The sequence below is a fragment of the Bos taurus genome, chromosome 18 (assembly GCF_002263795.3).
Source record: "Bos taurus isolate L1 Dominette 01449 registration number 42190680 breed Hereford chromosome 18, ARS-UCD2.0, whole genome shotgun sequence".
In the NCBI taxonomy this organism is placed as follows: Eukaryota; Metazoa; Chordata; class Mammalia; order Artiodactyla; family Bovidae; genus Bos; species Bos taurus.
This window is the reverse complement of record NC_037345.1, coordinates 29,349,628-29,363,331: the sequence shown is the minus strand read 5'-3', so window position 1 is coordinate 29,363,331 and position 13,704 is coordinate 29,349,628. Positions and strand designations below refer to the sequence as shown.

Here is a 13,704-nt window from a genome sequence, read left to right as displayed (position 1 = left end):
TTTTTTTAAAATTTTCCTTTTGATCTCTTTATTAAGTCATTGGTTATTGAGGAATACATTGTTTAATTTCCATATATTTGTGAGTTTCCTCCAATTATTTTCTGTAATTGATATCTAATTTCATTCCATTATGGTCAGAGAATGCATTTTGTATTATTTATATCCTTTTAAATTTATGGGGGTTCATTTTATGGCCTAGCCTATGATACATAATGCAGAATGCTCCATGTGTGCTTGAGAAGAATATTCTGTTGTTTTGCGGTGGAGTATTCTATTAATATGTTAGGTATAGTGGATTCATACTGTTGTTCAAATCTTCTATTGCTTATTTACTTCTGACTAGTCCTTTTATCCTTGCCTGGGAAATCCCATGGATGGAGGAGCCTGGTAGGCTGCAGTCCATGGGGTCGCTAAGAGTTGGACACGACTGAGAGACTTCACTTTCACTTTTCACTTTCATGCACTGGGGAAGGAAATGGCAACCCACTCCAGTGTTCTTGAATCCCCGGGACGGGGGAGCCTGGTGGGCTGCCGTCTATGGGGTTGCACAGAGCCGGACACGACTGAAGCGACTTAAGCAGCAGTTGTTTTATCCATTACTGAAAGTATAATATTGGGATACCAAATCATTGCTTTTGAAATCTTAGTTATTATATGCTCAACAATATGTTATGTATGCACAGTTTTATACAGTTGCTTTTTAAAAGTTAAGAAAAGAGAAAAACTATGCATTTATACTGTCTTCTATAACTACATAATTACTTCTCCTGATGTTCTTTGTTTTTAGTGTGGTGTTGAATTACCATCTGGGGTTATTTGTTATTTGCTTTTAGTCTGAAGAACTTCCTTTCTTGTTTCTTTTAAGACATGTCTTCTGGTGACAAATTCCCTCAATTTTTTGTTTATCTGGGAATATCTCTATTTCATTCTTTTTGAAAGACAGTTTTGCTGAATATATGATCCTGGGTTGAAAGGTTTTGATTTGAGCATTTTAAATGTGCTAACCTTCTTCTTGGGTCCACTGTTTCTATAAAAATTCAGTTGTTAATCTTATTGAGGTTCCCTTGGAAGTGATGAGTCAACTTTCTCTTGCTTTCAGAATATTCTTCTTGTCTTTTAGTTTCAGTATTTTTTTCTGTCTCTTTGTGAGTGTCTTTGTGTTTACCTTGATTTTTTAAAATTATTTTTTAATTTAATTTTATTTTTAAACTTTATATAATTGTATTAGTTTTGCCAAATATCAAAATGAATCCGCCACAGGTATACACGTGCTCCCCATCCTGAACCCTCCTCCATCCTCCCTCCCCACACCATCCCTCTGGGTCATCCCAGTGCACCAGCCCCAAGCATCCAGGATCGTGCATCGAACCTGGACTGGCATCTCGTTTCATACATGATATTTTACATGTTTCAATGCCATTCTCCCAAATCTTACCACCCTCTCCCTCTCCCACAGAGTCCATAAGACTGTTCTATACATCAGTGTCTCTTTTGCTGTCTCGTACACAGGGTTATTGTTACCATCTTTCTAAATTCCATATATATGTGTTAGTATACTGTATTGGTGTTTTTCCCTCTGGCTTACTTCACTCTGTATAATAAGCTCCAGTTTCATCCACCTCATTAGAACTGATTCAAATGTATTCTTTTTAATGGCTGAGTAATACTCCATTGTGTATATGTACCACAGCTTTCTTATCCATTCATCTGCTGATGGACATCTAGGTTGCTTCCATGTCTTGGCTATTATAAACAGTGCTGCGATGAACATTGGGGTACACGTCACTCTTTCTCTTCTGGTTTCCTCAGTGTGTATGCCCAGCAGTGGGATTGCTGAATCATAAGGCAGTTCTATTTCCAGTTTTTTAAGGAATCTCCACACTGTTCTCCATAGTGGCTGTACTAGTTTGCATTCCCACCTACCTTGATTTTTATTGGTTTCTCAAAGTGGAAACTAATGTTTCCAAAAAGTTTTGAAGTTTTTCTGTTGCATTTTTTCTTTTCCTTTCTTTGTCTCCTAGTATTTTCATTGCAGGTACATTGGTGGACTTAATTTTGTCCCATATATTTCTAGGGCTCTATTCATTTTTCTTTTTTCCCTATATAGTTCAGTTTGCAAAATTTCTATTGATCTATCTCCAAGTTCACTAATGCTTTCTTTTGCCAATTCAGATTCAGTTTAGCTATTGTAATTTTTCATTTAGTTACTGTACTTTTCAACTCCATAGCTTCCATTAAGTTCTTTTTAAAAAATAATGTCTATCTCTTTATTTATATTCTCTACGATATGAGATTGTCATCATGCCTCCATAGTTCTTTAATGGTTTACGGTAGCTCATTGAACACATTTACAATGGTTTCTTAGAAGTCTTTGTTTAACTTGATTTTTGCTTGCTCTCATGGAGCAAACCTGCTCCCACCTGCTCCCTACCTCCCATCCCTATCCCATTTATGGGTCATGCTTTCTTGTTTCTTTGAATGTCTTATAATCTTTTGTTGAAAACTGGACATTTTTAGAAAATATATTATAGTAACTCTGGATATTGAGCCTTCAGCCAAGGCATGTTATTGTAATCTGTTCATTTATTTGTTTAGTAACTGGCTGGATTATTTTAGTGAGGTCTGTTTTCCCTCTGCAACGTTAAGCCTCTAATGTTTCACCTCAGGGGATCCCAGCCTTGGCTTTGCCCACAGTCACCAGCAATGGCAGTGGTTTTGGCAGAGTTGTCTCTTTCCTTGACTACACCCACGTTGTTAAACTTCACTAGTTGCTAGATGCTTTCTGCATTGTTCTTAATTCAGAAATCATCTAAATTGTTCTTAATTCAGAAATCGTCTAAATCCCTAATCCAACCAAATGTGGGCTCTTTCAGAAGGGTATTTCCCTCAGTGTTTCAGAATTGTTCTGACCCAGGCTGGCTCCTCTCCAGCTCTTTTCTAGTTTCTAGGTTTCTAGGTTCTCTACTTCTCAACTGAGGCAAAACATTGAGCCACTGGCTTTGAAGCTGAGTTGGAGACTGTGCTGTTTTTCTCTGAGTGACACCTCTACTTTAGGAGCTGTGCACTTGACATGAGGGTACAGTAGCCTCAAGTCTTTTTGGCTTGGCTCTCCCACTGTGAAGCCATTGTCATAATTCAGGGCAAGCACAACTGAAGCCCTGTATTCCCCGTGAAGTCTTGCCAAGATAGAGCCTCTGTTGCCCAAGCAGGGGCAGCAAGGAAGAAAGGAACCCTGCCTTGTCCACACCGACTCAGAATCTAGTCCATTAAGAGGTAGATAGGAGCAGGGTGAGAACTGGTGACACCGCCCTGCAACTGCTAGCTGTGGCAGGGAGGAAGCTGTGTGCTCTTGGCTGGACCAATTTGGAGTACAGTTTCCACCTCGCAGAGCTGAGAGAAGGGGTGAAGAAGCTAGCTACCAGGTTCTGGTTGGAGCACCATACTCAAGTCATTCCTACCAGGCTGTACCATGCTTCCTGAATAAATGTTTCTCTGTTTGGTGCCCTTCTCCAGAACTATTTCCAGAGACATTAGTTTGCTTAAATTTTATTTTATAAATTTTATAAACTGTAATTCCAGTTCCACTGTGGAATTCCCCACATTATCATGCTCCTCATATGTATCTCTGTGTTGAGATATATTCTTATAAGTTAAAAAAAAATGTTTTAAAGGGTGACTGAAATTAAATCCAACATATAAAAGTTATGTTTTATACACTAGCAACAATGAGATGAAAATATAATATTAAAAAGGTATAAGTACTAAAGCAACTATATATATATAAAATACTAAGTGTAATGAAGTATGTGAAAATCTCTTGCAGTTAAAATAAAAACATTTTAACATATATTAAATAAAAAAACCAGAGTCTTGATATAGAAGACTAAAGTTGTCAATTTTCTTAATGTATTTACATCTTAATATAATTTCAAGTAAAACTCTTACAGGAATGTTCATGGAACTTGGTAATCTATTCTGCATTTGTCAGAGATTAGCAAATAAGCAAGAATGACTGAAATATTCCTAAAGAAGAACATAATGGGAAAAACAAACATCATGATTTATTATAAATTTTTCATACATAGAAAGCATAATATTGATACAAGATTAGAAAAACAGAGCACTAGAACATAATAGAGAGCCTAAAAGGATGAAGATATACAAAGCTTTGATTTGTGAGGACTAAGAATTGAATGTCAGTGGGTAAGAGATAAATTACTCCACAATTAACCTTGGGAAAATCAATGATCAGTACAGAAAAATATCGATACCATACAATTGCTTAAATGTGAAAGGCAATATTAAAAAAAGTAATTTTTACGTAATAATAATTTAAAAAATAAGGCTAAATTACTAATCATTAAAAAGACTGGTAAAATTGACTACATTGAGATTAAAATTTTAATAAAATGAAAAGGCATCATATGTTTTAAATAAATAAAGCAGAACTTTATTGAACATATTTGCAACATGCAATTTAAAAGAAATATGTATTTCAAATACCCGAATTTGAAGTATGTGAAACTGCTAATATTCAGTGGGTTTTTGGGGGTGTGAAATAATGACAATTCAATGTGACCTAATAAAATAATTAATAATAAATGTAAATACCAACTGAAAATATGGTAAAAATATTAATAGGCAAATAGGCAATTGACTTTCCCTGGAGGTAGCAGGTGAAAGTTATCATAAATGACCCGTGAACTTCCTTTACTTAGTCAATAATTTTCTTTATATAGAAAGAGAGCAACATATGCAGATACCAGGAATAGTAAAAGAAAAAAATGAGTTAGGTCTAAGACTTGTCAATGCTTTTCTAAGTAATAAAGGAGATAGCTTTGTTCTGCAATGAATAATACTCCTGCTGCAGTTTCTAAATTATCATTATAGATTGTTTAAAGAGAGACTATGCAAAGATAGTTTTTCATATAAATAATGTTAACCACAAAAAGACAAAAGCCTCCATTGTAATTTTATTAATTGCATCTTGAAGAACAATTCCCATCTTCTGTTTTGAACTATGGTATATGAAATCATCCACAAATATTCCTTGTACTAATTAACTGTACTCAAACTTGTCTCACACTTTCTGGAAATATAACACACACAGCTATATATTTGGTATCTGTTTTGAGATAATGTTCTCCTGCTTTTAGCTTACTGGCATTTCCTTCTGTCATGGAAATAAAGATTACTAGATCATTTGGAATATCACTGCTTACTTCCACTAGAGACCTCTTTTCACTTTTCAAATTACTAAATAATGAGATACAATCAGAAATAACTTAGAAAAAAAAATGTTAACAGAGTTTTTTTTCTCTCTAACTGCTTACTATCAAGACACTGTAGGTCTGCATATATCTTAAACAAAGCAAAGACAAATATAATTTATCCATTTATTTTAAGGAATATCTGTCACATTTTTTGAATTCTGGTATTGGCTTCCCTGGTGGCTCAGATGGTAAAAAATCTGCCTGCAATGCAGGAGTCCTGGGTTCGATCCCCGGAGGAGGCATGGCAATCTACTCCACTAATCTTGCCTGGAGAATCCCCATGGACAGAGGAGCCTGGTGGGCTATAGTCCATGGGGTTGCAGAGTCAGACACACCTGAGCAATTAAACACAGCATAGCACCGCACACTGTACTACATGGTACAGAAGATTTAACACATTTACATAAAAATCATTTGAGTGGAATATCTGTTCATATATTTGAGTATTCTAGAAATCACTGGGACATCCATGACCAGGAACTGTACAACAATGGTTTGGAATGTCTGCCTTAAAAGGCAACAGTGAGGCAGACAAATGTTCTGGGGTCTGCAAACTTGTCAATATTTGAAAAAAATCCCACTGAAATAATCACTTTGCCCAAATAGTACTGCACACATTAATCAAAGTTACGTTTATTTGCTTTTGGCTTGAATATCAGTATGAAATAATCAGTGTTCCCATCTGAATAGCCCTCTGTCTGTCATTAATTGAAATGAGAAAACAGACATATATACACACACACACACACACACACACACACACACACACACACATATGCATATATAGCTACAGTTCATGACATAGGGATGAATGACAACAGAAAGTTGGGGGTGAAATTCATTTTGGGAGTAAAAGTTTGAGATTCATAGGGCTACCATGGGACCAATCACTTCTCACTAGTCAGTTCTACTTTGAACTGAAGTATGCCCTTAAATGTCCTTAAGGGTTGCTCCAGATAAACAGTATACATTTCCATATAATTAATACATGAAAAATGGATCACCTGCTCCTATGACTTCTCATTTAATTCTTATTTGTATAACCACTCTAGGTCTTCTCTACAGAATTTTAAAATATGTGGCATATCTCCTCCAATTGGCAGTAAATTGGACTTTTGTGTATCTTAATGTAAATGCTGTAGAGCATAAATAACTCTTTTTATATGAATAGGTACCTGTGGGAATCAAGTGTATTGTTTTGTATGCCATACGGTCATAAAGTCTATCTTGTAACACAAAGCTTTTCAAATATGGCTTTCAAAATGTGGGGAAATTTATAGTCTAGTTTTCATTGTCTGGATAAAGAACATTAAATTTATTTATGGGGACTTCGGGTAATTTGTGTTCTATAAAAGGACACTTGAAGATTATTTTTGCAAGAGAAATCCTTTGCATTTACAAGGTGAGGGTAAAACTCCATTAGTTTATCCTGAGGCCATTGTCATTGAACCTGTAAGGGTGTGTATGGTCCATGCCAATTGGGAAAATGGGAAGAGGGAAGAAGAAGAGTTCAGGAGTGGTTCAGTGGAGTCGGGATTGTCGTGAGGATTGCAGAGGATTTATGAACTAGAAAAACAAGTGTTGTTCGGGCAGCCGTTTTGAAATGATGCAAACTACTTTAATTTTCATTTTTCCAGATAATTCCCTCAGCATTTTGGCAAAGCATAATGGATTCAACCGCCAGAAGCAAGAAGTCTATCTCTTACCAATCATAATCAGTGACAGTGGGAATCCTCCTCTGAGCAGCACTAGCACCCTGACCATCCGGGTCTGTGGCTGTAGCAGTGACGGCGTTGTCCAGTCTTGTAATGTTGAAGCTTATGTACTTCCGATTGGACTCAGTATGGGCGCCTTAATCGCCATATTAGCATGCATCATTTTGCTGCTAGGTATGTATTTTCTTCATAGCCTAGGGGGTCACCATTTTTTCTGGCTCATAAATGACTGTAAATAAGGACAGAAAACCCTAACTCGACCTAGAAAATCCTAGTCAATATTCTTTGGAAGAAAAACTCTTTTCCACTTCTCCAAGCTTTGAGGTCACCAAGAGGGAAAAAAAGGATTGTAATAGTAAATGTCCAGGTGGAGAGAAATGTTCATTGCCTTTTTCAATTCCATCACCCGTGAAAAGATAAACTACGAATAATTGTGGTGGAAGTGGGGATGGACCTTAAGTGGTTACAACAGCAACTGTTATATAAAAAGACCCGCAGGGTTCCGATGCACACCAGTTTACTTCAGGAGGGGGCTCTCCTGTGTCCAAAATACTCTTTTATCTAAATAGTGTATGGGTTGGGTTGCTGAATCCATCCAATCACAAAATTTGGTGAGATAAGATGAAAGCAAACAAGCAAACAAAAAATACTTTTTCTCAAAATTGCATTGTGTTTCTCAGATAGTTTTCTTGATACTAAAATCAAATTAAGATGAAGACTGCAAATTAAGAAAATGTTTTTGTAACTTTTCTGCTAAAGAATTCAATTATAAAAATGAGATTAGACAGTAAGAGGACACAAAAGGGAAGGTATTCATACATCTTATCCTGCCCTTGGAAAAAGGTTATGTCAGTCACTACCTTCCTGGTTATATCAGTTCTGCTCACCCGGTATCTTGTATTGAGCATCATTTCCTTCCATATTTGATGTCATTAGCCCAAGTTTGATTTGGCTGATCTGGCTAGTTTTTTTTTTTTTTTTTTTTTTTTCTTTTAATGCATTCCTCTCCCTTTCCCCACCTTTAGTTCTACTTTACCAGGTAGAGGAAAGCTAGCACTTTCACACAAGAGAAGAAGTTGCCCATTCAAAGCTGACATTCACCTTAATATACCACTTTGTTTGTGAATGAACATTATTGTATTGGAAACAGTCTTGAAGAACTTATTAGAAAAATACAAAACATACTCAATATAGTCTATTCAGCTCCTTTTTCTTTATGGAAGAGAGGCACGGAGTCAAAAAGTATTGAATGATCTGCCCAAGACACACAGCAAGTTACTCATGCTCTCTGTGCTGTTTCACATTTTGCGTCATTCACTCCAGAGCTCCCAGTGGTATTAAATGTAGCCTTCACCATGAATAGATGCAAACTTGTTATTTTAACCCAGCTTCTTCATCACCATTCAACAAATAGAAGCAACCTAGAATAATATTCACTCAAAATTCAGTGCCCATACTTCAGAAAGGCGTTTCACTTAATTCCCAAATGAATGCACGAAAGTTACACGTTCATAAGTTTTTAAATAATGCCCCTTGCTCAAAATACACGATGTGTTACTTGTGAAATTATATGTCTGTCTGGCTAATTGTTATTTTATGTTTTTCCTACAGTCATCGTGGTGCTGTTTGTAACTCTGCGGCGACACAAAAATGAGCCACTCATTATCAAAGATGATGAAGACGTGAGAGAAAACATCATTCGCTATGATGACGAAGGAGGAGGGGAAGAAGACACAGAGGCTTTTGACATTGCAACTTTACAAAACCCAGATGGAATTAATGGATTTTTACCCCGTAAAGATATTAAACCAGATTTGCAGTTTATGCCAAGGCAAGGGCTTGCGCCGGTTCCGAACGGTGTTGATGTGGATGAATTTATAAACGTGCGGCTACACGAGGCAGATAACGATCCCACAGCCCCACCATATGACTCCATTCAGATTTATGGCTATGAAGGCCGAGGGTCCGTGGCCGGCTCCCTCAGCTCCTTGGAGTCCACCACCTCAGACTCGGACCAGAATTTTGACTACCTCAGTGACTGGGGTCCCCGCTTTAAGAGACTGGGCGAACTCTACTCTGTCGGTGAAAGTGACAAAGAAACTTGACAGTGGATTATTATAAATAAATCAAAGGGAACTGAGCATTCTGTAATATTCTAGGGTCACTCCCCTTAGATACAACCAATGTGGCTATTTGTTTTAGAGGCAAGTTTAGCACCAATCATCTATAAACTCAACTACATTTTACTGTTGAACCAAAAAGTTAATAATAAAAATTAAAAAGTATATGTTAGGAGGTTATAAATCTTGTGGAGTGTGAATTAAAGTATGTGGAGTGTCTAGAAGTCTTTGGATATTTGATATTTACCTGACCACCAGAGACAAAGTTTGGGATCCTGGCTCCTCCTTAGAGGAATGGCATATAAAGAGGAAAAAATCAAAATTAAAAAGGTGCTTTCTTAGAAAAATGGACCTGCAAGAAATTTGCTGCTGATATGTGTCTTCTGCGAGGATTTTTATAAATGCAAATGGTTTTTTCCCCTTCGCCTGCAAGGATCCTGCCACTAATGATAAAGCAATACTTGGTCTGCTGTACATTCTGACTTTTTGGAGTTTTGGGAGGCCTCCTAGATTATACGGTACGCTGACCACACATTGTACATAATTGTTGGCCCCACTCATCAGAGACGGAATAGCATCTTTAAATATTGTGTCGAGCCTTAAAATATTCATGTTTGTAATCCATTCCAGGGTGGGGACTGCCAGCTCAGTGGTGGGAGGAGAGAAATCTCATTCGAATGGGCCTGTTCTCTGGAACCAGGATTACTCTTTCCCTCCAGTTCACCTTCTCCCACAAGGATACAAAGAGAAACTGTGTCACACAGTGGACTACATAAGAGGCAGATGGTTTTACTGCTAGCGCGTGAATTTATTTGTTTAATCCTCAAAATAAATATTTTATTGATGTCCATTAAGGCTTTTATTTATTAAGGTTGGTAATTTATAGATTAAGGGACTATATGAAAAAAAAAACTAAATTATATCCATTAATAATCCTTTAGATTGTTTTATATAAATATATATACAATGAATGTTTAATACATGTACATTTTGATGAGATGAGTATGGCAGGCAATATTATCAAAGGGAAGCTAATAGTCTCTTTAGAGTAGAAAATGTTATTGTGACTGGTGATGGCAGGAGCAGCATTTTCCCAGAGAAACTTTTGGACTGTTTTCTATTTTGTTCATAATCCTAGTATTTGGTGTTTTTACAACAAGCACAAACATCTGAAAGTATATTGATTCATGTGAATATTTAAACTCTAGACTTTTAGATATCTACATAACGCCCTGCCCAATAAACATGCTTCAAGTTGATCCCACTGTTTTAGAGCAGGAACTGATTTGTACATAATTTTACTGCTTCTGTTTTTAGCACTTCTCTCCCTGATCATCATGATGATGCACAGAACGTATTAGACTCCAAAACAGAACTGCACTAGAAGATGTGAGCATATTCAATTTGTAACGCAAACCTGCCATTTAGGAGTAGATAATGTATGATAAAACTCAAGTACTACATGCAGATCATTTTAATTTTCTACTTTGCTTTAATGCAATATTGTTTATTTACTCCATGTATTGTATTCAGAGAAACTCCTGTATTGTTTCCTACTTTGTGAAATATATTTTTATAAATACCCTTGTTGTCATCACTTTTTTTTTCTAATCAGACGGAAATCAATTAACAGAGTCATCAACTCTAACTAGAATTCTAGAATGTTCAACAAAACCATCCCATGGATCACTTTTTATTTTAAGCGTCTTTATGATAAAGAACCAGAGATGAGCAATGGCTTGGTGATGATCACACAGGAAGATAGCAACAGGGCCATTAAAGGAACGTGGGCAGGAACATGGTATATGGTAAGGCTAGTTCAGCTCTGCTAGTTGGGGTCCTCCTGGAAACAAGTGCTAAAGCGGAGTTAGGAGTAAAAGGTAAAAGAAAGGAAACAGGATTGTGCGGGGAACTTTTTCAGACAAGGATACAGATTTTAAAATGCCAAAGTGAGGAGATTAGGAAGCAGGATTTGGCAAGAGAACCTTAGACTGCAATGCAGACCTGACAAATAAGGAGTTCGGAGGGGTCCCGTGAGAGGAATCTCTCATCGGGTACAAACAGCCTCCAGTTCCCCTGTCACCTCTCATTGGCTTGGGGTTGCCTGAGAGAAGAAGGGCTTTAGCTGCAAATCCAAACGCATCAAATTCTGAATTGACTACATGGATTTAAAATGTTTAAGTAGGGTTTCCCTGGTGGTTCAAATGGTAAAGAATCCACCTGCAATATGGGAAACCTGAGTTCCATCCCTGGGTTGGGAAGATCCCCTGGAGGAAGGCATGGCAACCCACTCTAGTATTCTTGCCTGGAGAATCCCATGGACAGAGAAGCCTGGCAGGCTACATTCCATGGGATCGCAGAGTTGGACATGACTGATCAACTAAAATGTTTAAATATTACACTTAGAATTTACAACCTCCCAGTGCTCAGCAACTTAACTGATTCCTTACTGAGTTTCTTTGCCTGAGAACAGTTTATCTTTAATACTTATCACTTTGACTATTAAATTCTTTTTCTTGAGGTTAAAATGATGACCTAAAGTGACTTTCATATACACTAGGACTTGGCACAGTGACTAAAACAAATACCTGGTAAATGTAGATCATTAATAGTAGTTGTAGTAGTAACCAAAATTAATATTCTGATGATGTCACACATTCTATTCCAATGTGTGGACTAAATTACTACTTCAGTTATCTCTTGCGTACTAGACTCATTTCTAGTGTACTTTTCAGTGAAATGGCATAGGTTACAGGCATATAAATGTGTATAACAAAAATTACACTGTTTTTCAGGAATATAATATCCATATCCTTGGATCTTGCCAGTAAATAAGATAATCTTCATAGGGTGATTTTCATGGGCAGGAGATATTATTTAGTATACAGGTTGTTCAATCTTATCTCAAAATTTACTTTGCCCAAGAAGACAGAAAGAAAGTGTGGTTTTATTGTTGATTTTCTTTGCCACTATTATGCTGGCTCTTTGTGCTTAAAAGCCCGTTTAAGGTTTTATAATATGGGATCAAGTCAATTATATCATATTCATATAAGGCTGAACTACACTTTTAGAGTACCCCAAATATAATTAAGTATGGGCTTTCAGGGTGGCTCAGTTGTAAAGTATCCACCTAACAATTCAGGAGAGGTGGGTTCTATCCCTGGGTTGGGAAGATGCCCTGGAGGAGGAAATGGCAACCCACTCCAGTGTTTTTGCCTGGGAAATCCCATGGACAGAGGAGCCTGATGGGCTACAGTCCATGCGGTCTCAAAGAGTCAAACATGACTGAGTGAGCATGCATGCAACCATGACTTTAAATAAAGATCTGAAGAATATATACACACACTCACACTCCTACAATGACTTAAAGTACTTTTTACTTTAGCAGTAGAATTGCTAAAACTTCCTGCATCAAGAGGTTGATGGGGTTTTCAAACTTTTAGGATTTGAGTATACCAAAGTGACTAGTTTTGTCTCTGTGTATTTTTTGTCACTGTAATACTGTTGGCAAAAAGCTGACTCACTGGAAAAACCCTGATGCTGGAAAAGATTGAGGACAAGAGGAGAAGGGCGGTGACAGAGGATGAGATGGTTGGATGGTACCACCAACTCAAAGGACATGAGTTTGAACAGACTCCAGGAGATGGTGAAGGACAGGGAAACCTGGAGTGCTGCAGCTCATGAGGTCACTAAGAATCAGACACAACTCAGCAACTGAACAACAAAGTTCTGTCTCTGTGCATGGTTTTTCTATCGTAGCAATACTGACATATGTCTTACATATACCTGTGTAGTTATTCTGCAAATGAAATGCTTATTCAGTCCATAGGCATTTTAATGTGTCTATAGATCATTATTGTGTTCCAAGCATTAGATTTTTTTCCCTTTTATTTAAATTTATCCCACCCAAGTGTTCTCTAAATACTGGAGAAGAACCAGTGAGTTGGAGCCAAGTGAGACAAAATTATCTCCCTCTGCCTACTTCACAATCCAAGGTTCATGCCTGGGAACTGAGGCATCCCTGGGTGACTGGACACCACGTGGGATCAATTCAGCCTCAACCTGGTTCACTATTTGATCAAATAAAATTGAAGAAATTTCTTTTAAACATCCATACATGTACACTAAAGAGTATTGAGGCAATTTTTATAATAATATTTTATGAGTACTGTAATAAGACTTAAAATTTTATATTAATAATAGGATGATTAAAACATGCTAGAAATAAAATCCAAGTGTTAGAATTGCCATTTATTACATTTAAAGTCACTGAGTCATGTCCGACTCTTTGTGAACCCATGGACTATACAGTCCATGGAATTCTCCTGGACAAAATACTGGAGTGGGTAGCCTTTCCCTTCTTCAGGGGATCTTCCCAACCCAGGGATTGAACCCAGGTCTCCCGCAATGCGGGAGCCATAAGGGAAGCTACCAAGAATACTGAGCCATAAGGGAAGCTACCAAGAATACTGGGGTGGGTAGCAGTGCCGTGCAGAATTGCTATTTCTAGGAAATAAACTTTACAGTAAAAGTGTCTTGCAGAAGTGTGTGGGTGAGTGTTCATATGTATATAAAATAAAACTTAGATTCACTGAC

The 13,704-nt window shown here is 37.2% G+C and overlaps 1 protein-coding gene across 4 annotated transcripts in view; it reads left to right on the top strand.

Annotated features, from left to right (window-relative positions):
- The window catches only part of CDH8 (cadherin 8), a 409,345-nt gene extending 398,655 nt beyond the window's left edge, over positions 1-10,690 (top strand). For all 4 annotated transcript variants that reach the window (XM_024978266.2, XM_059876743.1, XM_059876742.1 and 1 more), the window contains 2 exons: positions 6,911-7,162; positions 8,600-10,690. In XM_024978266.2, coding sequence (XP_024834034.1) covers positions 6,911-7,162; positions 8,600-9,093 — 746 coding nt within the window. In that variant the 3' untranslated portion in view covers positions 9,094-10,690. The remainder of the gene's footprint in view (positions 1-6,910; positions 7,163-8,599) is intronic.
- The last annotated feature ends 3,014 nt before the right edge of the window (positions 10,691-13,704 follow it).